Source organism: Abramis brama, assembly GCF_963993115.1.
Source record: "Abramis brama genome assembly, chromosome: 12".
Taxonomy (NCBI): domain Eukaryota; kingdom Metazoa; phylum Chordata; class Actinopteri; order Cypriniformes; family Leuciscidae; genus Abramis; species Abramis brama.
The window spans coordinates 28,257,422-28,283,497 of record NC_139974.1 but is presented as its reverse complement, the minus strand read 5'-3'; the positions used below and the strand labels follow the sequence as shown (position 1 = coordinate 28,283,497).

The 26,076-nt window shown below is 39.2% G+C and overlaps 1 protein-coding gene across 1 annotated transcript in view; it reads right to left on the bottom strand.

Moving 5' to 3' along the window:
- The window catches only part of jarid2b (jumonji and AT-rich interaction domain containing 2b), a 103,544-nt gene extending 78,106 nt beyond the window's left edge, over nucleotides 1-25,438 (bottom strand). Inside the window, exon 1 of the mRNA XM_084130065.1 lies at nucleotides 24,880-25,438. Coding sequence (XP_083986191.1) covers nucleotides 24,880-24,924 — 45 coding nt within the window. The 5' untranslated portion in view covers nucleotides 24,925-25,438. The remainder of the gene's footprint in view (nucleotides 1-24,879) is intronic.
- Between the last annotated feature and the right edge of the window lie 638 nt (nucleotides 25,439-26,076).

Here is a 26,076-nt window from a genome sequence, read left to right as displayed (position 1 = left end):
AGAACTGAGCCCTGAATTATAAGGACATTTTCCCCATATGAAAAAGGGAATTTAATGGACTTAAAATATTTAACCTTTATGATTCAGAAGGGTGCTCATGAAGGCCCCATGTAGCTGCTATGATGCCTCGATCCACCATTTCGCTGAGCGTGCACTGGTGTGGACTTCACAATGGACAACTACCTGACAGGTAATGCAACATTACTTCACCAGTAAGTGAGAACTCGAACGAGGATTGCAAGGGCTGAGGGAGACCATTTGGGATAAGATTATGATTATCAGCTCGATTGTATCTTGTTGGGGAGACGGCTCACGCGTGAAAAGAACTGTCTGAAAATAAACATCATAGGTCTACATTACTATACATCTCGCAACCAGATATGCATTATTTGAAAGGCAACCTCAAAGAAGTGATAACATTTACAACCTCAGCTTCAAGTGACTGGGCGCTCCAACAGTTCCTTGGAAAAGTCTTAGATAAGTACATAAAACTAAATATCATATGTGCTTCCCTTCTATTTCCGACCATCGTCCACTTAAGAGGAACACTTGAGAGTTTCAAACAGTCTTTACCGATGGCTTGCATCCACACCATGCACTGTTCCCAAAGGGTGGAGTTTGGCCACTCATCCAACTCTTACTTCTCTAAATCACACACTGCCTTATCTTAACAAACATCCCTCCACTCCCTGTCCCCACCGGACCTCTAAGTCCCTGTTTTTATTCTTGTTCTGTCCTGGCAATATGTTGATTGGGACGACTCATGTTTCAAGGTCCTGACAGGTCGCCAACCAGGTCTGAGCAGAACCATAACTAGAACATTCACACAACTGTTTGGAGTTGAAATTGGACTCCAAACATTAGCCTTATCTCCAAGCAACCTGAAAAGCAGCAGTAAAGGTACTGATCGGAATCTGTTAACAGGTAATGCCCATTAAGAATCAGTTTACAGAGATGTATTCCTCTAGGTTTAAAGACTCCATGCCTACAGAAAGGTGGCAGCTTGGTGGTCAAAGCAGCACTGATATACTGTAGCATCAGGTGAGAAAGACATTTAATTCTTCCACCACATACGCCTTTTAAAAATTTCAGTGAAAATCAATTTGCACATGACTTGTGCCCTTTCAGACTTAAAAATCCAAATTATCTCCATTAAGACCGAGCATTAAAAGTTGCATTATTTAATATCAGCCCAGTTTACTTCTTACTGGGCTAAAAATATCCTGTATGCCACTAAGGGGGCTTGAGGAATCTATTTTTAAATCATTCATGAGGTCATGGGTAACATCCCAAGGAATTCTTGAGGTTACGCTGACACACTCCAAACTCTCATTCCAGACATTCCTAAAGCCAGACGTAGCCATTGAACGCTGAGCATCAAATACCAAAAAGTGAAATTTAACGCTGAACAATGTGTGACTAGCACATTTTCTGCCATTTAAACTGGCACAATGACACTAGAGTTGTGATAAAAGTTGGTTGCGGAAATAGCACAATCACTGTAGTGTCTTGACTAATTGGATTATTTTCTCACAAGCTCTCCTTTCAACCTCTCCCTCCCCCAGGCACGTACATTAAAACACATCTCACACCATCAGTACCATACAGTCTTCTGTTTTGAGGTAAACTGAGAACAAGGGCTCTATTACCGACTGAATAAAGTAACAGCAGTGTTTCATGCTTCTGATGATCAGCTCTGCCTGCCAACACATAACTGTTATTAGATATTTCATACTATGCATGAAAGGGTTTATAGATAAGTTGTGCATGCTTGTTTCTTCTGTGTTGAAGCTGTTGATCTGGCATCACCAGACATTCACAGGAAGTACAGTAAATGGTTAAACCATTGTTCCTTCTCTTCCAACACCAGTTTCCACAATATACTGGTATAGCAGACTGTCGGATTTACAGAGACCAGAAAAGTGAACTATAACAGTAACAGTGAGACCTGGCCAAACATCTGTTGTCTTGAGATCATTCATTAATCTCTGCCACTGTCTTACAGGAACTAGAGGACACAGTCTGGGATTTCAGATGACCAGATATGCTGGTCACATGGTTGGCTTGCATACACAGCCCTCAGAGAAAAAAAAATATAATATTCCCTGGCTACTCTACTGATGTACCAAAGCCTCAAAGTCCCAAACACATTTTTCTCACTATAACTCAACAAAGCTTGCTGTGAAATGCAGGATAAGATTAAGACTTAGAAAGATTCAAACATGTCACAACTTGCAGCTCAATTTTTAAGGCTCTAATATAAGAAGATGCAAGAGTCTTACACTGGTGCAAGATGAGAATAGGTCTGTAATGCACCGAAATGCAAGTCAGACCGCTGGAATTGCAAAACAGCCCAGCTTTCTCACCAAAGACACAGTGCTATTCAGCAAGCCGAGTCGGGGGAGGAATGGATCACACGTATCAGCCAGCCTTCCCATCCAATCTCTAACTCCTTCAGCGGCAGGAACTACTGAGTACTCTGCTGGGAACCGAGCCTACAGTGTTCCCATTGTAAGGGCTAGTCACCCACATGTGATTGAGGGAGAAACTTGACACAAATGCTCCCATTCTGCAAGGACGTGGAAAGAAAAGAATGATGGCGATGTGGGGGGTAAACGGATGTGCCGTCACCACTGGCTGAACCTCTGAACCTTAAGTGGGAGGGAGCTGGCCAAGGTATGAGAGGGATTGTGGAAAAGAGACTGATGTTTAGGGCAGCAAGGGGACAATAACTAACATCCTTTACAGCAACTGGATTTGGACAGAACATGTTAACGTCACTTCTGATCAGTCTTGGGTGAGATACTTGTAAAGGAAGAACAGAAAACTTCTGATGCTGAAAATACAAAATATTAAAATGGAAAATGTTCAAAAGGAACATCCTATTCCAAATATAATGACTCAAATGAAAAGGTTAAAAAAGCCTTAGAGCCTTAGCATTTAAACGCCAAAAGTTTACCCAGCCTCGGTCGGAAACTGCATTACGCACACAGAGATCCATTTAGATATTTTCCCCAACGTGTGCCTTCAAGAAAATCAATGAAACGGCAGGAAGCCGTGCTGATTAGATTCCGCGATTCAGCTGCGTGCATGAGCCTTTCATCATGTTTACTCCTACTCACTTCCACCTAAACATGTGTAACTGTACTTTTTAATCAGCTAATACACAGCGGCAATGAAAGCTTCCATGAGAGGTTTTAAAACTTCACAAACCACCCACAATCATCCATGGTGAACAGTGGCAAAAAAAAGTGTCAAAGTAAAAATGCTACAAACACATCCAGTAAGCCATTTACAGTTGGCATGGCGCCTTTTAACATTTTCCATGCTAACATTTTATGCTAATATATTTATTTTCTGCCATTTTATTTTATACATGAACAGAAACTCAACACGGTTCAACAAGACTGTGATTAAATAAACTAAACATGTTTGGTTTACAATTGAATCTTGGTGTATATATGGTAAAATTAGTTTTGCTTTGGTCATCAAAAACAAAATGGAAACTCATGTTTCTAGGCTACAGCCTGCTCAACCCAAAACTGATTTCTGCACAACTCTTTACCTGTGATCTGCATATATTTACAAACCGTACAAGTCAAAATGAAACTGATCTCAGACAGACAACACTGACTTCCTGGTAAATGTCACAGGCAGGGAAGCACAGAGGGAAACCCCATTTCCTTAGCATAGCTTACAGCAGGCTAACCTTAAACACGAGTACCCTTCACTCCACATACACTCACCACTTGAGGTGCGGTACAGTACAAATTTACAGGGAACCACAGATTAATTTTAGCCAAGCCAATCGTAACAGATGTTTAAAAACAACTTCTACAATATCCCCTACCCCTTTTTGTATAGGAGGTGCAAATGGGCTAGCACGCATTTCAGTGAAGGCAAGGTTATTAGATTAACATCTGAGGCCACATCCACACGAAGCCAGAGCTTTCCCTATCCGATGTTTTTTTTTCCTCGTTCAAAAAAAAAAAATCCGTAAACACGGTGTTGTCTCAAGAAATATCTGCGTACACACGAAACCACTGAAACCGACTCAAAACGATGTACTATACATGCCAGTCCAGTATGTGGCGCTTTAATTCTGCCACAGAGATGGCAAAAAACGCGGAGAAGAAGCACGCGCATAAGGCATAAATCTTTCTTATAGCCTACTTTCAATGGCATAAACCCTATGGATAAACCGTGCGCACTGTATACAATAATATTAGGCACAGTAGCTGCTTTTCTTTTATAGGTCTTTTTTTTACCTATAACTTATATTGAAAATATTGAACAATATGAACGGACGCAATATGACATATAGCGGACGCATAAAGCTTGCACAAAGAACCGGCAAAAGTAATCAAATATGAATGTGTCAAAAATAGCAAGGAGATATTTTAATTGTTTATTAATAAACTAGTGTTTTCTGTGTGGCTGCAAAGATGAAGTTGACGATGCTGACTCGCCACCTTCGCAGTATTATGACCGTGACATTTAGAGAAATGCACACTTGATACGGATTAGCCTACATAGCTATATGTTTCTTAACTTTCTTTTCATTTTGAATTTTTGTTCTATGTTGTTTAAAAGTTATTTCAAGCTTTCTAAATAGGCCTATATATATATATATATATATATATATATGGACTTGCTGTATAAATGAACCGAAACTCAGAAATATATATATAATATATTTCTGAGTTTCGGTTCATTTATACAGCAAGTCCAGTTCACGAGCAATGCAAGACATATGGCGCCGGCACGTCCATGTCTTGATTGTCTGCTATTTGCTATTAAATCCAGGATGAAACATGGATTAAAATTAAGATACAATTTATACAAAACGAAATTCACTTTAAAGAAAGGCTTTATACAAAACGAAACTTAATGGGGTCAAAATTAGGCCTATGTCTCCCGATATATCTTGATTACTCGTTCACTTTTCAACATTGATGAAATTAAAAAATAACATTATTTAAGCATAAATATGAAACTAAATACATTTTCTTTAATGGCTACAAATAGGCCTACAGATAAATTTAATGTCGGAGTGGAATGTTTTGCTGGTTAGTGCGTTTTTTGAATAATTCCCAGCGATCGTCTTAATCAGACAACAGACCAGCACCATATAATGAAGAAAATAGAAATAAATAAGTAAAATAAGAATAGCTATATGTAAATAAATAAAAGAATAAAATAGGCTCAGTAGGCTATAGCTTCTTCTGCAGCATTATAGTATATTTTTATACAAGAATATTGTCGGCAGTTGTTGCTGTTACGTGCGGTGTCTGACTAGTCGACACGTGGGGTGATAACATCATCGTTTCACAAAATGTACGGATTGGCCGTACACACGAAAACGCAAGGGCGGCGTTTTCAGATTTATCCACCTTGGGACCCGGTTTCAAAAAATAGCGGTTTCAGTCTCCGAAAACGCCGGATCCGTATGGACGAAACGCCAATACGATAAAAAATTTATACGTATACAGCGAAACGCGTCTCCGTGTGGACGGGCCCTGAAACTAGCTCAGGATCCCAATATGTTTTAGTGATTCACAATAACAATCTCAATACAACAAGGTGGGGGGAGGGTACTGCAGGAAACACACAATGTCTCTCCCCAACAACATTTATGTATGCATTTGGCAGACAGGCAATTGCTTCTGCTAACGCCACGCTGAATTTAAATATCCAGGTTAAGCAGAGCTGTCATTCAGGTGCAGGTGACTCAGACACTTTCACTGAGAGGAAACAGTGACTGTAATAGAGAAGCAGATTGAAAATAGAGGGAGGGGGAAAACACAGATCATAAATGCTCAGAATTTACCATCATTCTCCACTCTCTCCTTTTAACAGTAGTGTTAGGTCATGACACAGAAAAAAAAAATTAAGAAATCTGAATGAGTTTTTCCTGAGGTATAAACACTTAAATCCCATTGAAACTACTGAGAAATGACTGAGCACTGTGGTGAAACTACATTTTTATATTTTCTGCTGAAAACACGAATGGCCCTTTCCTGTGCAGAAGTCGTTATCGTTGCTATGTGGTTTATGAGGTGTTCTGGGTGGTTTGCTAGAATGTTGTTAATTAGTTGCTCAAATTCATGGTGGTTGCTACAGTGTTAATAGAAGGTTACTTCAATCGAGCTAAAATACCTAAACTTCAATTCTCTAGATATGGCTTGCGTTCCCTCCTTTAATAGGTAAACAAGTCTTTGGAATGTTCCTGTTTTTATTATGAAAGCGAATTGTAACATCAAGCTTTCGGCATGTTTAAAAGTGTCACTCGCTCACTCTCTCTACACAGAGAACCTTTGATTTGGGTGCATTTATAGCTTCTGTCACTACTGTGTGAAGATAAGTGTTTTTTATTGGAGTCAAATGAACTGTATGAACAATGTTTATGGCTGTTTAAAGAAAATTTCAACAATGACAGATGGTTTGGCGGGGGGGGGGGGGGGGGGGGGGGGGAGTGTTGAGTGTCAAAAAAAAGACAAAAGCAAGAAAGCAAAATTGATTTGTATGTCGCTAACAGTGAGGCCAAAAAAAGGCAATTCTGCTAAATGTAAACTGGCAGGAATTTCAAAGTTTGCTGCAGCATTCAGCTCAGCGAAAATAAGATGCTGAAAATGGCACAGCTTCAAAGAAACCCTCAATACTTGTCAAAAAAGGAACAGTACATGCAAATAGGGAGATTTATTTTTAATTGTGAAAACTAAGGCCTCAGGGCCAAAAAACACTGTTCTTGGATTGAGCACCTGTGCATTTACCAATTTCTGTTAAAAATGAAAGTGCACAATACAGAATATGGCGTATTATTTTAACAATGCACATTACTGAATAATCAAAATTTCAAACAGCAACACTGGGTTCACTACAACTCATGTTGTAGCATGTTGTTTAATTCTGTGAGTGGTGCCCAGTTATTATCTCTAAAATGATGCGGTTCTTTTGCATAATCTAATAATGTATAAAAACTGACTTTGACCATGTCAAAAATCACAACTGACATTGTTTCTGGTTCATTAGTCACATTGGAAATGGAAGGTCAACTCAAGTGCATTTGCATTGTGGGTTAAAGTATTCTGAGCAGTGTACTTTGGTTCTATACTCCACTATGTATTCAGAAAATGTGCATGCTTTGCATAGTATACACACTGTACGCTGCAGAAAAATGGTAGCATCTCAAACATTGTCCTGTGTGCAATTACCAGAGCAATGCTAGGGCCTCTTAGCCGGCTAATGGCGGGACAATGCCACCCAGAGCCCCATTAGACCCAGGGATGTGCAGCGTACCCATCAAAAGTACTTTGTTCTCCAAACGTAGTGCCAGCCAATCAGAGGCCCTCGAGAGACAACAAGCGACCAGAGACTTGGCCAGGCATCTTCATAGCTCCACCTACCTCTCTTCCCCTCCTACAGCCCGACAACAGCAGCATGCTGCTCGTTTTCACAGCCATTCATTTGCTCGCTCGCACACTCTCCTTCACTGCTGCGTGAGTAGTTAACTCGTTCCCTGTGCAGGAGACACAGTGACTCCTCTTCTTAACCTCTCTGAGCTTTATGTTTACTCACAGGAGGTAACCAGCCATGTGGCGACAGAAATTTACACACGGGAGACTGAGGGACTCAGAATGAATGGCTTCAAACGCACACACTCAACGAATACACAAATAACACACGCTCGCACAAGCTGCCTCCTGGCCGTCTGGCTAATGTGGCAGCAGCCGTGGGAGGTCAGGCTGTTTTATGCAGGAAGTAAAACGTGTTCTCTCTCCTATTAACAGTTAAAAAAAGTCCTGCAATTTCTCTCATGACCCTTAAAAACACCCTGAAATGACCCAAAGAAGTTTGTAAATTTGATAGGTTTTATGCATAATGTAAAACCCTCTTGGAAAGTTGAATCTTTAAACGCATCTCCTTTAATGAAATGTCCATTTAAAATGAGTCTTCGAGACTCCTGCGCTCCTGTTCCCTGCTGCATGTCTAGACATTTTTTAAACATAAATGGTCCCTAAGAAACGTGTCCATTCAGGGTCAAAAGAAGCCCAAACAAGCCTAATTATATCAGCTGTGGTCAACTAGTTGTTCAGAAAACCCACTGCCTAATCAATTTTGAAAATGTAATTTTGCACTCCCTTAGTATAGATACAGGTCTGAAAGAGGAAAACAATATTAATGGTGTTGGACATGAGCTGATGTATCATTCTGAAGAAGTGTGGGTTTGGGTGGAGTGATTGGCCTGTCATCATGGCTCTTATCGCTTCAGGCTCTGTATACTCCTTCCACTTTTTCTTTTTCTCTTGGTGAGCTGCAACAAAGAAAGCCCCCCGCGCCCCCTATGAGCAGGGGAGAGGTGTTAACAGCAGCCTGACAGGAAGAGAGCCTTCAGAGGCCATCTTAAATTCAGCTCTGACTACATGCATTCGTGTATGCAAATGATTCCTTTATAACGTGGATCCTTGTACTTGAATTCACACCAGCATTTTATTTTTGAGTAATACACACTCCTCCCCACACATTCTTTTCCTCAGGAAATTATGGCACACTTTTGCATCAGTGCTTCTGATTTTTTCAGAGGGACCTTAAATGGGTCTCTCAGAGCATGACCTTGCAGTCATGTTAAGAGAACACACACTTGCTCATGGCCAAGAACACCAATTCATTTTCCTGTTCAGGGAAATTTAACATAGCCTAACTGGTGCCATATTTTCTGGCCTTATACATTACGCATGGTAATGTTCCCATTTACAAAAATATATGCCATTATGCCATCTAGAGTGGTTAAAGCATGTTCTCCAATACATTGAGCCATGGTGTTCATAAAGGTAATGCAACTTGCAACATTTCCTGATCCTGTTCTCTAGAGATGCACCGGGCAACCAGCCAAATAGGAACTGGGCAGTTTTTGCTTAAAACACCCGATTAGCAACTGGACGGTTTTTTATTTATTTTATTTTTTATATTGTCCGATCTCTGTTCCAGACTTTTACACTGGATCAGAATCAGCCCGGTATCAGAATCGGCCCATTTGCGGAATCTACCATCAAAAATCATAATCAATGCATCACTACTGTTCAATGTTACAATTAGTGTTGTAAGTGTAAAATTCCCATTAATCTGATAAAATACACAATGGCATGTGAAAAAAAGTTTAGAGAAACTAGCAAATCCAGGTACTTTCCAACCCATGAAAAATTATCTGTCCAGGAATTGATTCCTTGTCATTACCAATGACGCCTGAAAACTGATAGCGTTCAATGTCCGTGATGTTAACCACGGTAGTTTCCATCATAACAGGTACCGCTCTATGATACTAACTGGACGTTAATGGTTAGAACGATGGCGTGATTGAGGCGCTCACATTACAGGATGTCTCTACACAGTCATGCACGGTTGACCTGACAGTTAAGCCACCCCACCTGCGAATACCACCGCTTAGACCTACCAGATTGCTTCACAACAGTAAAGAAAACCAGAGTTAGTTTGAGCATGTTCTCTCTTATTTTAGCATTACAACTTCCTTTGTTGGAGAAGACATGGGAAAACACCAAGAATTAGTGCAATCTGTCCAATCTTTCCCTGACAGACGAAAAACAAGCAGGCCCTGAAAGTGTGCCAGTCATCTCCCAGAAGAGCCCGTCAAGTAAAAACCCCAAAACCTCCGCACTCTATTTTCTTCTGCAATAAGCCTCAATTTAGCCATCAGTAAAAATACACTAAAGGAAGACTTTATGGCTTTTCTTCAAAATAGACCTTCAGTGTGTCATCCTAACTGTATAATGATCTGGTTTCCTGCCAAGAGAACAGCAAATGAACAGTACATGAGAGGGAATCCACTCAAATTTACAAACCTTAGGCTAAACTTCACATCTGAGGTAAATATTCAAAAGAATAAGCAGTTTTACATAAAAAACACATAACACATTATTATTGCTCATACTTGGGTTTGGGGAATTCAGTCCCCTAAACCTAGCAGTTCAATTTTAGTGCATAACTCATCTTGCACCATTTGTGCCACAGACAGAATGTTGCCTAAATATTGTTGAGAAGTGTGCTATTACATTTCTTTGTGACCAGATGATATTTTACCTGGTGGGCAATTTAAAAAAAAACTCACCTTTTAACTCACCTACATGCCATTGCAAACCTGTATGACTTACTTTCATCTGTGAAACACAAAAGAAGACGCTGAAAAATGTCTCAGTGTGGTTTTCCATACAACGAAAGTCAATGGGCTCTGTTGTTTGGACCCATTTGACTTTGACTGCATCAACAAAATGACATATTCGTCAAAACATCTCATTTTGTGTTCTGCAGAAGATAGAAACTCTTACAGGTTTGGAATAGCATGAAGACGAGTACATGACAGAATTTGCATTCCTTTAAATTGAAGGAGAGGCCCAAACATCATAGACATAGTGACCAAAACTAGCCAGGGTGTGGAGAACACACAGTTCCCTCTCTACCTCAATTTCCCATAATGCAACATTGTGCCCAGCCAGGCCATATTCTGGCTAGAAAGCAAGAGAGTGTTAAGTGTAGGCCTTCATCTAAACTGCTTTGTTCCTCCGAGGTAAACACCCACTAAAAGGTCAACTAGTTCAAAGGTACAAACCCACCATTTTTTCAAGAACTGTGGTAACGTGAACGCTCAGCACAAATTCAATTTGCGCTTTTCAGGCACGTCGCCAAGCATGAAAGATCAAGCCATTGTGACCATTTGTGTCACCACAGTGCCTGGTTGATTTACGGTCTTTCCCCCGTGAGAGGGGTGGACGGTTTGCGCACTGCACACGTTATGCAACATCAAGGGGACAGTTCGTGACAACAGCATTCAGTGAAAGTTGACCATTCTCGCAGAGACATCATTATTACATTACACCAAATAACAGTGCATTAGCTAGAGGAAGAAGACAATCTGGTGGGATAATACAGAGCCAAAAAGCGTTAGGCTGAAAACCGATCTCAAGTTTGGTAGGGGCTCTCCTCTACAGGATTTCAATGCCACTGGTCTGTGGCTGACAAACCACTAGCGATTAGCTGGTCTGTTATTAGTTGACCATCTTTATTTTAAGGACTGTAAAAAGCGCCCGTACAATAAAAAACAACCACAGTGAGGAAGTTTTTTTTTTGATGTTTCTAAAAATACACTCGGAGAGATGTTTTATTTGCATTTTATAAAAAGACCTCATGCTGTGCTAGCATCACGTCATTGAGTCAGCTTGCCAAACGCAAGACAAAAAAGAGAACATCTCTACTTTATGATCTATAGCTTTGATTGTATGCTAGCATATCATTTAAAAGCCATCCCTCGCTCTAAAAAAAACCAGCTAAAACCAACCTAAACTGGTTTGCTGGTCTTAACTAGTTTAATCTGTTTTTTTATGATTTAAAAGGACATCCCTGCTAACAAAACAGCTTAAGCCAGCCTAAGATGGTTAGCTGGTCTTTACTGGTTTAATCTGGTTTTTCGGAAATGCCCAAAACTCCTCAAAAATCAGTCAGCGGACCTGCTAAGCTTATTTTGGTTTAAGTGGGTCTTTCAGTAGTCAACATTATTCAAACCACATACATCAAAAGTGATTTTGTGCACTGAATAGATTATCCCTACTTTTGTTGTTGTTTTGTTTTTTGACATTGTTGGGGTTATTTTGTGTGTGTGCAGCCAATAGAACATATTTGGGGTCCCGGACTGACTTAATTCAGTGGCTGGACACAATTTTTCCTGACAGAAGCTCTAAAATCCAATTGATTGAGGTACGTTTCAAAATGTTTTGTTTTTTGTTTTTTTACAGGAGCCAGTTATACAGGTTATACAGTAGCCAGTTATACAGGTTATACAGTAGTTTACTTTGTTTATTATTATTAAAAAATGCATTATTTCCTTATATTGTAATTGATATAGAAAAACAACGAACCATTCAAAGCAATACATTAGTTATTTTACCATGGTTAAGTGCTATGCTTGCCTAATAACTGCTTTAATAATCACAATTAGGCCAGTATAAACAGGATTGTGAGTCAACGCAGCAGAGCTGGATTTATTAGTGTAGAAACTGTCAAAGAATAATAAGGTCAAATATGGGAGTTCAACGTGTGTTCATTCTCTCAATCTTTCTTCGTAAGACAGAGGGGAGGTGACAGATTGGCGGCAGCTTGAGGTTCGAGGGGTTAAAGGGGGCTCAGAAGTCAGGCAGAGAGTAAGGCGAACTGACAGTGAGATAAGATTACCAGTTACTCCGGTGCTGAAGGATGCAACCACAGCAGAAAGTGACAGTTGACAGGAGCACAGCGGCCGGGTGACCACAGACAGGCACTGCGCAAGACCTGCTGTCTCTCCACCATACCAAAATAGAAATAGAGTAGCATGCAAAAAAAATAAGAGCTCTCCTACTTTGTACTCATCTGTCTCGATTTTTCATCTCTTCATATTCTACAAGTACAGCTCACAAAGACTTCAGCAATGCAAAACAGCAGATTAGTAGCTGACATTAACATTTTACCTAGTTACAGTTAAAATGAATATATTACTTTTAAATCTATTTTTTTTCTATTTATTTTACATATAGTCTAGTCTCTCAATTAATACACTACCATTAAAAAAAGTTGAGACTAAGATTTTGTAATTTTAAAGAAGTCTCTTCAGCAAGGCCTCATTGATCAAACATATAGTACACAGTTATAGTGTGAAATATTATTACAATCTACACTATATATTTTCTGTTTTAATATATTTTATAATAATAAATTAAATGTATTCCTGGGATGGAATTTTCAGTATCATTACTCCAGTCTTGTGTCACATGATTCTTCAGAAATCATTCTAATATGATAATTTGGTGTTCTAGAAACATTTCTTATTATTTTAATGTTGAAAACAGTTGTGCAGCTTCATAAAAAAAATTGTCAAGATTCTATGATGAATAAAAAAAGTTCAAAAGAACAGCATTTATTTGAAGTAGAAATATTTTGTAACTTTATAAATGTACTCTCACTTTTTAAATGTGCCCTTTCTGAATAAAACTATTAACCTTTTTTTAACAATAAATAAATAATCAATCTTACTAACCCCAAACTTTTGAACGGTACTATATAAGCACTTTAACAAAGAACAGCATGTACAATAACTGTACCATAAAACTATTTTAGATAGAGCATAGAATGTAAGACTACAGCAAATTGCTTGAAATGTGAAGTCAACTTCCCAGATGCCAGTTTAAAAAAAAATGAGAAAGAAAGACAAGATGACTACAAAGAGAGGAGTAGAAAATCATTTGAAACGGTGACTGGTGTCTGTGAGCCTGTTCTGAACATGTATGTGCCATTAAGCAGTGTTAAATTAATAGAAGAGCACGAGATTATATTCTACAAATTAGCAATAAATTATCACACCGCAGAGCAAAAAAAATCCATACTGTCTGAGAGGAAAATAGATCATAATGTGCAAGTGGCCCATTTAACACACAAGCTACAGCCAAACAAAGCATCCGCTGTTTTTCTCCAACCAAACCAGCTTTTTTTTGGGCCCGATTATAGTGTGGGCCTCAGACAGGCAGCCAGGTGTTAGAAGCTCGCTCAGGGCGTTTTTCAGATCAAACTAAACCCATTCTCACAAGCAGGTCACTGCCTAAATCGCAGCAATTAAGAAATGATTTTCACCTCATGGATTGCTGTTACTTCTCACAGATGATTCCCTTCCCAGTCTGTCAGCAGGGAGGCGCTGGAAAGGCCAGTTAACGTAAGAAAACAGAAAAAGGAAAAGAACAATAAAAGGATAAAAAAAAAAAAAGGTGAGCAGGAAAGTAGGCTAGTAGAGCAATCAGCATATGTGAAAAGTGATTATGTGCAAAATGAAAGAAAGAGGAGGGAGGAAAAAAAGCACTAAATAAATCCAGCATCCACTTGTAAAGAAGGCTCATGGTGGAGAGGGGGAGATTTAGATTTTTCCAGTCAAAATGCAAAAACAAATCTACAAAAAGGCATTTACATCCCTCATTTTGAATACAACACAAATAGCTGCCGACTTGAAATATTCAAGGCCAAAAACGAGGTGATTTCCCACATCTTTGCATGAATGAAGCTGCATAAAAACAGAAGTCGTTCTTTTTCTCCTCGCCTGTCACGGAGACTTTCCACAGGAAGAAGCCAGCGGAGAATCTCTGGCCCTTCACAGACACTAAATACGAGACTATGACTAATTTGACGCTTCAGCAAAATATTCGCAAGAAATTGTGAAACCATTGATTCCAGCTAAATTAAAGCAGTTGAAATAAACAGCTGCCTAAATCTGTAAATTCTACCTTGTGAGTTTACATTAAAACATGCTTACTGGAAATATTATGCTGTCACTCAATATTATTGCATTAACTGTGACAGGATTGACATCCGGATCCTATAATATGCGTTTGCTCATAAATCTGTCAGCGCATATGTGAGGCAACTTCTCGACTCCTGCCAGTCCGTCTGAATTACATTATGATTTTTAATGGGGCTAACTTTCCTACAGGTAATGTTTTAGAAGATTAATACAGATTAATGCAAATTAAATGTTGCAAATGTAATGCAATTAAATGTTAAATACTGTACGTTTTGTTTTGATTTTCATTTGGGTGAGGGTTCATTGAAAGTCAGTGGGGTCCAAAGTTGTTTCAGACCCAAATGATTTACACTGTAAAAAAAAAATCCTGTTGTTTTTACGGAAAAAAAAACTGGCAGCTGTGGTTACCAGAACAATACTGTAAAAAACACATCAAACCGTAAACATACTTACGGAGTTACATGTAAATTTAACATTTTAAACATGTATATTTAACATTGGATTTCAATAATATGATATAATGTAAATATACCGACCTATTGAAGTATTAATATCTGTTTTGTACCATAGTATTACACTGACAAACCAACAGCAGTAATGAGAGTCACATGATTAATCAAAGCTCATCACAAGTAGTTCTTCCACAAGAAAGTTAATACTAATATATAGAAGCTGCACAGTGTCATTCACACAAACATTAAACATCATCATGGTAACACACATGACATTTTAAAAATACAATAAACATTAATTTAACAACATTAAATGTAACATAAAACCCTAATGTACATAACTAATTATAAAAAAACTAAGAAAACTATGACGAAACAGTTATTTCAACAAAAATACATCAAATGTGAATTGTCATGCAGGGAACTGTGGGAATGTCAATTTACGTTTTTTCGCTGTAAATTATACAATGACTTGTTCGTTTTTACTTCCAAAAACTGTAAATTGAACGGTCTTTTACAGTAAAATGACATTAAATGTTCCATTAGATCTATCACAGTTATTTACCGTATATAGTAAGGAAACTTTCTGTTAACCAATTAACAGTTTTTCACTGTAGCATTTTTACAGTCTTTTACTGTTAAAGTCACAATCACTTTTTGCATCGACGAAAAAGGCTGAAACAAATTTTGAAATATCTCCTTGTGTTTCATAAAAGAACAAAGTTTGAAACAAAGTGAGGCTGAGAAAATGACATCAGAAATTAAATTTTTCTTTAATTATGGCAGTCAGACCCCCACCACCCACATAATTCGTACCCAGATTGGCGGGGAGCTGTATAAGCGGCTACTGTGACTTCAAACACAAAGTTGCAGAGACCGATAAGTAGCTACATGTATATCCAATGAGAGCAACACTGATTCAATTGCTGCTCTCAGTGGCCAGTAGAGCAGCAGTGAGATGATATAAAAACAACAAAAAAACAGAAAGAGAGGAAGAGCAGAGGAGCTTGCAGCTCACGTCTGCCGGCAGACAAACAGCTAACAGACGCTGCCATTAACCACAAGTCTGGACTAAAGCACCACTTATCAGCAACAGAATCAATATCAGCCCAGCCTTGCTGTTGAGTACCTGCATAAAAACAGATGGCATTATGCATGCATTTAGTGTTAACATACACGTGTGCATTTGTGTGTGAATATGCCCCATTAAAACGAAACCTCAGTCGGTCTGGTCAGTTGAGTGTTTTTTTCTTCTCTTTTCACATGTGGATTGGTTGAAAATATCTGATTTATGAGTGAGCAGTTAAGAAGCTTGTTCTGTCTCCCCTGAAGCAGCCAGAGCTCATTATGAGCTCTCAGCATCTGCAGAGCACCACTATTTTTAAGACACTCAAGTGGTGATTCAAAAAAAAAAAAAAAGGGATGCCGTGTTCTGGCACCGGGGTGGTTACTATGGAAACATAGTGGCTAGGCCCCTCTGATGGCAAAGTGCATGTGTGATCAATGTTCCTTTATTTCCAAGACACTATTTTAGTCACTGCGGAAACGCTAAATTATTCTTTCAATTAGACTATATTTACTTGTAAAGTGATTGTTTGTTCCATGTTAATTAATTTGAAAATTCTGTCTTGAAATAACGGCAAGTAGCTCATTTAGAGAAGCTCATTTCCAACCTGACAATAAATGTGAGAATTGGGAACTTTCTAAATAAATGCTATAATGTTGTACACGGCCGCGTGCCAAGAGGACTGGTGCCGATGACTTTGATGAGCTTATTGTGGTGTAAAAAGTGATTTAAATTCAGATCACTTTACAGAGCTAACAGCACCATTAGTCACCATGGCTGAAACTCTATCTGGAACTGGATTTAATGATATTATCTGGATCCTGTCAGATTTGTCCTTGACTGTCAAAAGGTCTTGTGCGTTAAACAAGAGACTGTCATTAAATCCATGGACAGGTTTGCCTTTCAGGACCTCAAACAGTGTTAAACAGACACCGGAGATCCTTGCCATAAGGGTTAGCTTATGCTTAAAAACATTTAGACACATCTAAAATATATATTATTATAGGTTTCTTTAAAATGTCTGTTTTGTGCATTCAAAAGGAACATGCAATTGTAATATTTAAAAAAAAAGAAAAAAGATAGTAGGGTCTAGCAAAGTGCGATATAATGCCTTTTTCCATTGACCTATTTGATATATGGATTTATAAATGAAAGAAGCAAATGAAGAGCAAATTAAGATTCATGAATTTTTTTTATTGCCATTTACAAACAATAAATTGTTTGCTAAATTGGTGCACAGTCAGAAAGAATGTGCAAAGGGACAACTTTGTCTACCCCTAATAGTATGTATACACATACACACACACCCCATAATAGTACCTTAGAGTAGTAATATGTACAACATGGGTACTACTATGATCCTACAATAAGTCAACAAGGTACAAAAAAGTTGTCCCTTTAAGGATACTGCCTTAGTGACAAGCTGTTGTACCTTTAAATGGTAAAATTTTTGCACGATTTTTTTCCTGAGACAAAGGCTAAACATTTCGGAATCATAAAAGGGTAAAAAATAAAATAAAAGAATGTGCAAAATTATACTTTATTACGGCTCTTTTATTTTAGAGACACTCAATTTTGTTAAAAAAGATTAACAAAACTAGCCTACAGCCTTGTTAAACTAGCCTACAACAAAATAAAAGAGCAAAGGCCATATTCAGTAACCATGCCTACCATTTCTCAAAAACCAATTATCTACTATTGAAACTTGTGTGACTAGCATCCATCTTACACTTAGTGTAAAAAATATTCTATTTGTTGCCATTTACACTTTGCTCCAAACATTATCTACAACTCTTTACTCAGTGTAAATAGCATTTATCTTCTATTAAACTAATAAACGTCCAATATAAAAGCCAAAGCACCCATGTCTCTTAAGCATAACCTGTCCAAATAGTGCACAACTTTCAAAACAGAATCACAATCAAGATTCTATAATTTTCTAAAATCACATCTTTAGTTATCTTGCTTATATTATTATCCCAGTCACACTAATGTGGATATGAGGAGGATGAATTCAAATGGGTAAAGCTTTAGCTGCTGGAAGTTTCCTCTGGAACCAACCAAAGAAAAATCACCAGGCCGACAGCAACATCAAGCACAGATGTCTGGCAATCCAGATGAACCACAAAACAAATGATTAATGCTGTATACAAAGCCGAATGTATACAGTGTAAATAATTCAACGGTGGTTTCCACTGTGCTGGTGTCTTCACAACACCTCGAACAGATCTGACATCCTTGTTCTAACATAGTAGCAACTGTGCAAAATTAAGCACACTTTGTAGTCATAGCAAGTCAAACACTACACGACTACATGTCTTGCTAGGGCCCTCAACACTAAACAAAATGACTAACCCCAGTGTCAGGCCTATGAGAGGCCCCACTGGCCTCTCCTCAAGCAGCTGAACTTGCACAAAAGCAGCCACATGGCTCCCAGTGGCACGCATCTCGCCGGCTAATGAGAGATGCAGCACTGAATTACAAATGTTCTGGCAGGAGGGTTAGCGTACCCAAAGACACTTCCATTACATCGCTCTTAGGGGGAGGTCTTCCATCTAAAAGCGCTCTCTCTCTCATTCTTTCGCTTACACACACACGAAACCACAGAGGCTGATTTTTTAAAAGCCTGAAATGATTACGGTATAACCCACTTCCTCATTACAGTAAATGTTTTCAATATGGCTGCATTCACAACGTACTGTCGATTCCAGTCCGCACCTGATCAGCGCATTCGGAACGAATCGGATAATATACTGCAATTCCGAAGACTAATGGCACAATGATTCTTAAAAGAAGAAAGAGGAAAAGACAAAAACACCTCCCGAAAACAGAACGGTCTGTCAGCGTCACAGAGGGTAACAGTTGTGAAAGGGAAGTACTACTGCCAAGAGTTCTGCCTGTTGCTGCCACGTCTTGGCCACATGTCAGCATTCACGACAACATCAGTGAGGTTACCCTGCCTTGAGCCAAGAGCAAGCAATACAAAATACAAAGGAACCGAGAGAGCATGTCTGGAAATAAGGATTGAAAGGGGAACGAATCATTGTACGTTCTTGATGTGCCAATTCTGTAAGTATTTGGATTCTGCAAGTATTTGGATGTAATAAATATTACCAATACTGAAGAATACTGGTCATTTCAACTTCCTCCATTGCTTGGATGGTTCAAGGGATATCAATTCCAACACCTTTGGTTTTCCGGATTAAAATAAGTGCTTGGAATTCAGTTTGCAGAAAGAAGTCTGTGGGTTTATACAATCGTTGTAGCAGGAATTACATTTAGGCTACGTTTACACGGAAACGATCTGAAGAGAAAACGCAAAAGTGATCACTTTTTATTTTGCGTTTAGACGAGCGTTATGGGGGGGAAATCTGCGTGCATATGGTGACGCAAAAGTGTGTGAAATTCGATGTAGTGTGCACTCCAGGCGGCTAGGTGGCAATGTGAAGCACTGATCGGTGCCTTCACTGTCTAGCAGACTTTTGCGTTTTCACCGTTTAGACGGAAACGCGACGGTGGAGCGTTTTTAAGATTTCCACTCTGGAGGGTGGTTTCACTTTTTTGCGTTTTTAAGCCCCAAAAATGCCGTCGCCGTCTAAACGAAAGGCACATCTGATAAAATATTTTTACGTTTTCACCCGCGAGCGTTCTCGTGTAAACAGGGCCTTAGTGCTTTGCACTACGACAAGAAAAATCTTTGACAACCTTCACCATTTGTCTCAGATGGCAAAATTATTCCAAAATTGTATAGTGTGAACCGAGCTTAATTTAAATAAAATCTAGATCTACCCCTTTGTCCAGATCTAGTTGAAGACCTAAACCTTAAATATAGACCCAGCCTAATTTAAAAGTTAATTGCACCATAAAAAAGAAGCTTAAATAAAAGCGGCAAAGTAGATGTTGTATTCCTCTGAAATGGCGCTGGTAAAGGTAATTCTCACCTTTTTCACAGAACTTTCACAGTTTAGCAGATTAAAGTAAATTCAATAGCAATCCACATAATCAGGAACTTCACGTGAGGGCAGATGATTTACCCACACCGATTTTGCAAAGGATTCAAGTTCACGGATTTGCCATGTTGACCAACAGAAAACTGCTTGGTTTGAAAGTGTGTGAGCTGTGCTTCATACATTGCTACACTATTGACAATAGACACAGACAATTTTGCTAATGTGACCTCACCTTTAGTAAGCTGGAAACTGACAGCAACCTTGTAAGAGAGCTTATGCCAAGACCCTGACAAAGACCAATACTTCACTTTTTTGGTCCAAAACAATACATCAAGTAAAGAAACGTAGACCAAAGCCAAGTTCATGCAGCCATTCTGCTGATACAGTCTTCCATCAAAGCCAAGCCCTCTCCAATGCATGATTTGCATCATCCAGCACAGCTTACTAACCACTGACTGAAAAAGACTCCATCTGATATTCTGCCCTGCCCTCTTATCTCATCATAATACAAAGTACAGGACAGAGGAATGAAAGGCAGGGAGGGAGAACATTCTTTTTAAGCGCAAGACTTAAGCAGTACCACTTATCAAAGCGCTGCTGCACCTGTTTTTATGTCAGCAGAGCAAACTCCTCACATTACGTGGGCACATCCGTATACGTAACCGCCCATGCATGTTTGCTGATGTGGGAGTGTCCTGTGCAAGCAGTCACACATTGACCAAGGAGCCCAACACTTGTGAAGGTTAGATCACATATGATTGTAAAGGTCGATAAGTAAAAGGTCACATTGCATAAGTACCAAGCTGGTGACGCAACAGCCATAAAGGAGAATGGCAACACTTATCCATGGCTGCACCAGGCTAGATTCTCGTAATGGTGTCGTGAGGACATCGTCACTTGGCAGAGGACTATGGCAACCTGCACTGAGGAAATTTCCATCTGGAAAATGAAAAGGATTAATATAAAATGAATAACCAAGGCTGGTTGGTGCCAGCCTCTTTCTGCCCAAGTGATCTGACATTTTACATTAAGATATTCACACATACCCACTTCTGCTATGCAATTTTGTACAATTGTTTGTAAATTACCCACATTTGTCAATGTGAAAAAGACGATGCAAATAGGTGTACATTAATGTGCATTATCCTTACAATTCTGGAAGAAAAAAAAAATCCTAAACATCAAGTAATCACACAGCTAATTAACTAAACTGTTATTAAAGAATTTGAGAGTTGTTATTATTAAGAGTTGTTTATTCAGTATCCCCTAGAATCAATCAAATATGTTCTTGCTTTCCCTTGACCTTTCTGATTATACCCTTGCAAAAACAGTTTATTTGCAACTAACTTGTGGTTCATTAAATCACGTATAATATCAGAAGTAAATCAGATATCAGGCTGTTTTTTTTTTTTATCATATCAGAATTTATATTATTCTTATCTATTATGAGTCTATGATGAAGTAATATGCAAAGTAGGTCCAGGTTGTTTAAGGATATTAAAAGTGGTTCATATAAATACGACCCTCTACTAACAAACTCACAAAATTAACTCAGGTCTTTTATAACAGCTGGCTTCCTGAGGTATGATCCATGAATTTTGCTATGCCACATCCTTAGAAAATGCAAGGGGAAAAATACTATTTGCATTAAAACAGAGGGTTAAATGAAGCGCAGTGGTGCTAGTGGCAGGCGCTGAAACACAAACATACAATCTCTCACACGCACACACGCAGAGCCTCGCAATGGACGAGGTGCCTGCATTTACATTGTAAAGCTGGAGGACTCGGAGCGGGGGAAGGGGTCAGAGGGAGGGCTCGGTGAGCCTTGGCCCTGCTCTCTATTTTTGTTTCCAGCTTTTTTTGTGCGCCACACACTGCAGTGGATTTTTCAACTTGGCCCTCATCAGTTGTACGCCTGATGAAACAAACACTGACAGCTTCTTTACATTTGTAAAGGCCCCTACAGCAGCTGTGCCTATCTCACCACACGTCTATGAATCAGGGCCCGACCCCAGCTGGGCCTGCAGAGAGAGAGAGAGAGGGATAGGGAGAACGAGAGAGGAAGAATAGCCATGGGTAACCCCCCGTTCCCCCCACACCATGTGCCATGTTCACTTCAACAGAACAGGAACACAAACGCGAGTTCTGGCTGCATTCATTAGCCAAAGTCTGAAATCAAAACCAGCGTAACTCTTCGCTCTAAAAACAGCCCTCAAAAATAATTATACAGAGAAGTTGTTTCAGAGAGTGTCAGGATGGCCTGAAAGCCATTAAAAGGAGCTCGTCTGAAAGCAGAAGTGCCTACTTGCCCCCCCACCCCCTTCTGCTTTTCACACACGTCTATCAATCAGGGACGGTCTAATTGCATTTTCTTGTTTGCTCTTATTAACATCTATTATCATATATTTTTTTCTCCCTCTCTCGTTTTCCACTAAATGAATTTTAATAATATTCACAGCACATGTGAAGGAAAATGGGGTAATAAAAAATTAAAGAAGAAGAAAACAACAAAAAAAACCTTGCATTCATGTTCCAGGGGATATGGTTAAGCCAAGCATGTATAATTGCCTTACGCTAATTAAGGGGAGGCTGAATCCAAGGGGCCAAGAGTTGTGCAGGCCCGGGGGACAGATCCTTCAGGTTGTTTTTGTTGTTTGCCTGACCAGATTTTAGCACAGTTGCCTGCACTGCACAGATGTGACATGATCAGCCATGTTCTGAATGGTTCAGATCCATTCCACACATCCTACACAGAGGCTCCTGACCCTGACCATACAGACGTGTGGTCATTATGAGATGAAGCAGATCCCTGTCAGACATGCAACCATAAATAAATCAAATGAACTTTAAATTGCTAAAAAAATAATTCTGACTTTGCTGACGACAACAATACAAAAGAGGGGGAAACACCTAAACACATACAGTGTTCACACCCTTTTGACCAATACATTTCTTTCACATTCCCAGTCACTTGATTGCATAGGTAAGGTTTTTTAAATAATATCTCAAAATAGAGTGCTCTAAACTGAAATTTTCAGCCAAATAAATATTTCCATTATTTAAGATGTTATTCACTTCCAAGATATGTCCAGATTTCCATGACAAGTGGGATCCCTGTACATTTAAAATTTGTTTTTTAAATAAAAAATGGTCATAAACCAGATAACTAATAGAATACAACACATGGCTACATTATAATACAATCCAAAGCTTAAGCTGACAATATTTTGACAATTTATACAAGGAAGGCTTTTTAAAATAATAGTAGTACAGTGGGTTGAACTGAATTATTCTTCTCGGGGATAACAAGTCACCACGTGGTGTTATAGGCTACTTTTGTCATCACTTTCATTTCCCTTGTGCTACCATACTGACATGCTATCATAGCACTATAGCTACATTGAGAGACGCTAGAGACGTAGCACTATAGCTACATTGAACAAAAGTCCACAAAGTTAGACAATTTCCATCACCTTTATGGAAAGCGATAAGATGTCATGGAACTCGAGCACTGCCGATAATATGCGTGGAAACTGCCCCCGTGTTGCGTCATCATAACCTATACCCTCCCAATGTTTGTTTCATTCCTGTTAACCTGTTGCTGATGAACTGAAATAACAGAAAATATCACTAAAACATACATTTAACGCACAACAAGGTAATTTCCATGTAGCAATTCCGCTCAAAATATGGCACTCTGACAAAAAAGTTCAATTTGAGGGCACGTGACAAGCCTACTTCAAGCTGCAGACAAAATTGGTTGCACGAGCTAACCCTTTCACGCTCCAGCGGGAAATTATTTCTCGGCGCAGGCTTGGTTTGTGAATAAACTAAAGTAAGGAAGCGGACAGTGAGAGATGTAACAATAGTCTCACACACTCTGATAAACCAAAACTTCTCAACTAACAGGTAAAGCGCCTGGAAAACTCGGGTTAAGAGCCAGTCAGTACTTTGAGGGTTAACTAACACGGGGTTTGGTCGGCTGTCTCTGAGGAGACTCGGTTTTTTGTTATGGTAGCCTTGCTTAATTCCGCTCCTGAGGAGATAAAATCCCCATCCAGAAAAGTTCAAGCCCTGAATGTTCTCCAATATACCACGACAAGCTCGCCGGTTCACTAACCCATCGTACTGGTGGAGATAGTAAAATGGTCGGTTTCTTTTGCACGCGAGCCTCTGCAATGCGACTGTATATCTCCCACTATAAACGACATTCCATGCGCTTAATCTAATCAGTTGTGTAATATTACAACCAGTTAACATTCAAGGTTTAATTTGTTTAAACAATAAAACGTGCAGAAACTCTCAGAGAAAAGCAGACAAAAAAGAAGAGTTTCAGGAACAGATACCCACATACTGGCTGCTGCACAAGCTTGTGTTTACTATTTCGGCGTTTGTACTAACAATTGTAAAGATTGAGGACAATCCACTTTTCTGAATCTTAAATAAAGTAACTAAGTTACATCTGCCACTAAATTTCGAGCTTTCTCAGTTGTCAAGTTCCCTACACAGTTTAAATACATTACAGAGTCCATCGTTTACACGACGAACGAGTTAAATCCAGTAGAAACATATCAAATACACCGGGGTAGTTGGGATTGTTGAATTTATGACCGTATTCCAGCAGAATCAGATTTCAGTTCGGGAAAACAAGTCTCGGGATAAAAGGCGACATGGTTGTCCTCGCGGCTTTGAGACGGAAAGCAATGAAGAGCAAACAAAGCCATTCTAGTCACAATTGTGTTTTAACGCTGGAGTTTGTGTACCAACAACAACACCAAACAAAACACATCCAGGTTTATAAACGAGTTCTGTAAGATAACATCTGTCGTGCAAAACATAAGCATTCCCAATGATGATACCAAGGCAAAAGCGAGGAAAATCGACGTCTGAAAAACAACAACAAAAAAAACCTTTTTAATATATTTAACGTTAAGTGTTGTGAACACAGTGGATGCATTTACGCCTTGCTTTTAAGACTAAACACAACAAGAGCCATCCGTGATCAAAGTTTACGCATTTAACATCGACACAAGCGCGAGACAATCAAACAAACTTAAGGTCAACCGCATTCAAACCATCAATACTTACGTATTTCTTTTGAATGATATTTCTCTTAGGTCTTTCCTTGCTCATTCTGCAATCCAAAATGATTTACTGTTAAGGAGAGAATCGCCACATGAATTTTTTTCCTGCTTCTTTTCTTTTTCCTGGAGCAATGCGATTTAAATCCCCTGTAGTTTGCTTGGCTGTGTAGAATTCCCTCTTCGATCGGTGACGATTCCTAGTAGAATCGTGGAATTACCGATAATCCCAAAATTAGGGATCCATCGCCATGGGTAAAGGGCAAAACAAACAATCGCATAGGCATACCATAGTTAAAACCATTCGCCACAATAACTTCCATCAGTGATGTTCATCCCGGCTCTTTAAAACACGTAGGTTTATTCACGTGAGGATGTAAATGTTCGGTGGTGAGTTACATCTTGTTTTTAAAAGGCTCATCCGATGATAGGATTAAATAAATACAATTTTTAAAAAGGAAAAGGGTTCGTGGTCCGTTTTGGCTGGATCTAGCAGACGGTAAGTGAACTCTCCAGCAGAACCACGGGCTCATCTGAACACAAGGCGAAGCTTCTTTCTTTAAGCAGCCTATCACACACACCCGACAGCAAGCTCAGCGGTAACTTTAAAAGGACTGCCGCTTTAAGGGAGCGTCGCGAAATGACCCTCGTGCAAGGGCACGGAAACGAACACCACTTCAAAGTGATCGAATATAAGAATGAGCGATTCAGTCAACATGTACAGTATGGACAGGGAAGATAGTTCAAATATTTTCCAGCTCCGAGGGATTCAAGACAGTTGTAGATGCACGTTTTGTTTCGGAGCGTTTTTAAATAACTAGTAGAGTTTTCACTGCGCCCCTTGTAAGATACTCATTTGCTCTCTAGAAATGTTTGTGTTCATCGTGCGGGGAAAAGAAGCACGCGGGCCGGTTTTTCCTCCACGGTAGGCCCGTTTTCATATTTGAGCAGTTTTGGCTAATTGTTACAGAACATCTTAGAATTGAGAGCAATATTTACCCACTAGTTAACTCTGCACTGTGCAGTGTTACTGGTAAAACGCCCTAAACTAGTAGGCCTATATTTGGATTTTTCAACTTTAAAACTGCATAATTTTTTTAGAATTGCCTGACAAAGTCCTGTAAAGTCTTGTAATAATGATTTTGTAAATTAAACACTAAACATTTTTTCCCAATCAGTTTTAGCGTATTAATTAGTTAGCTGA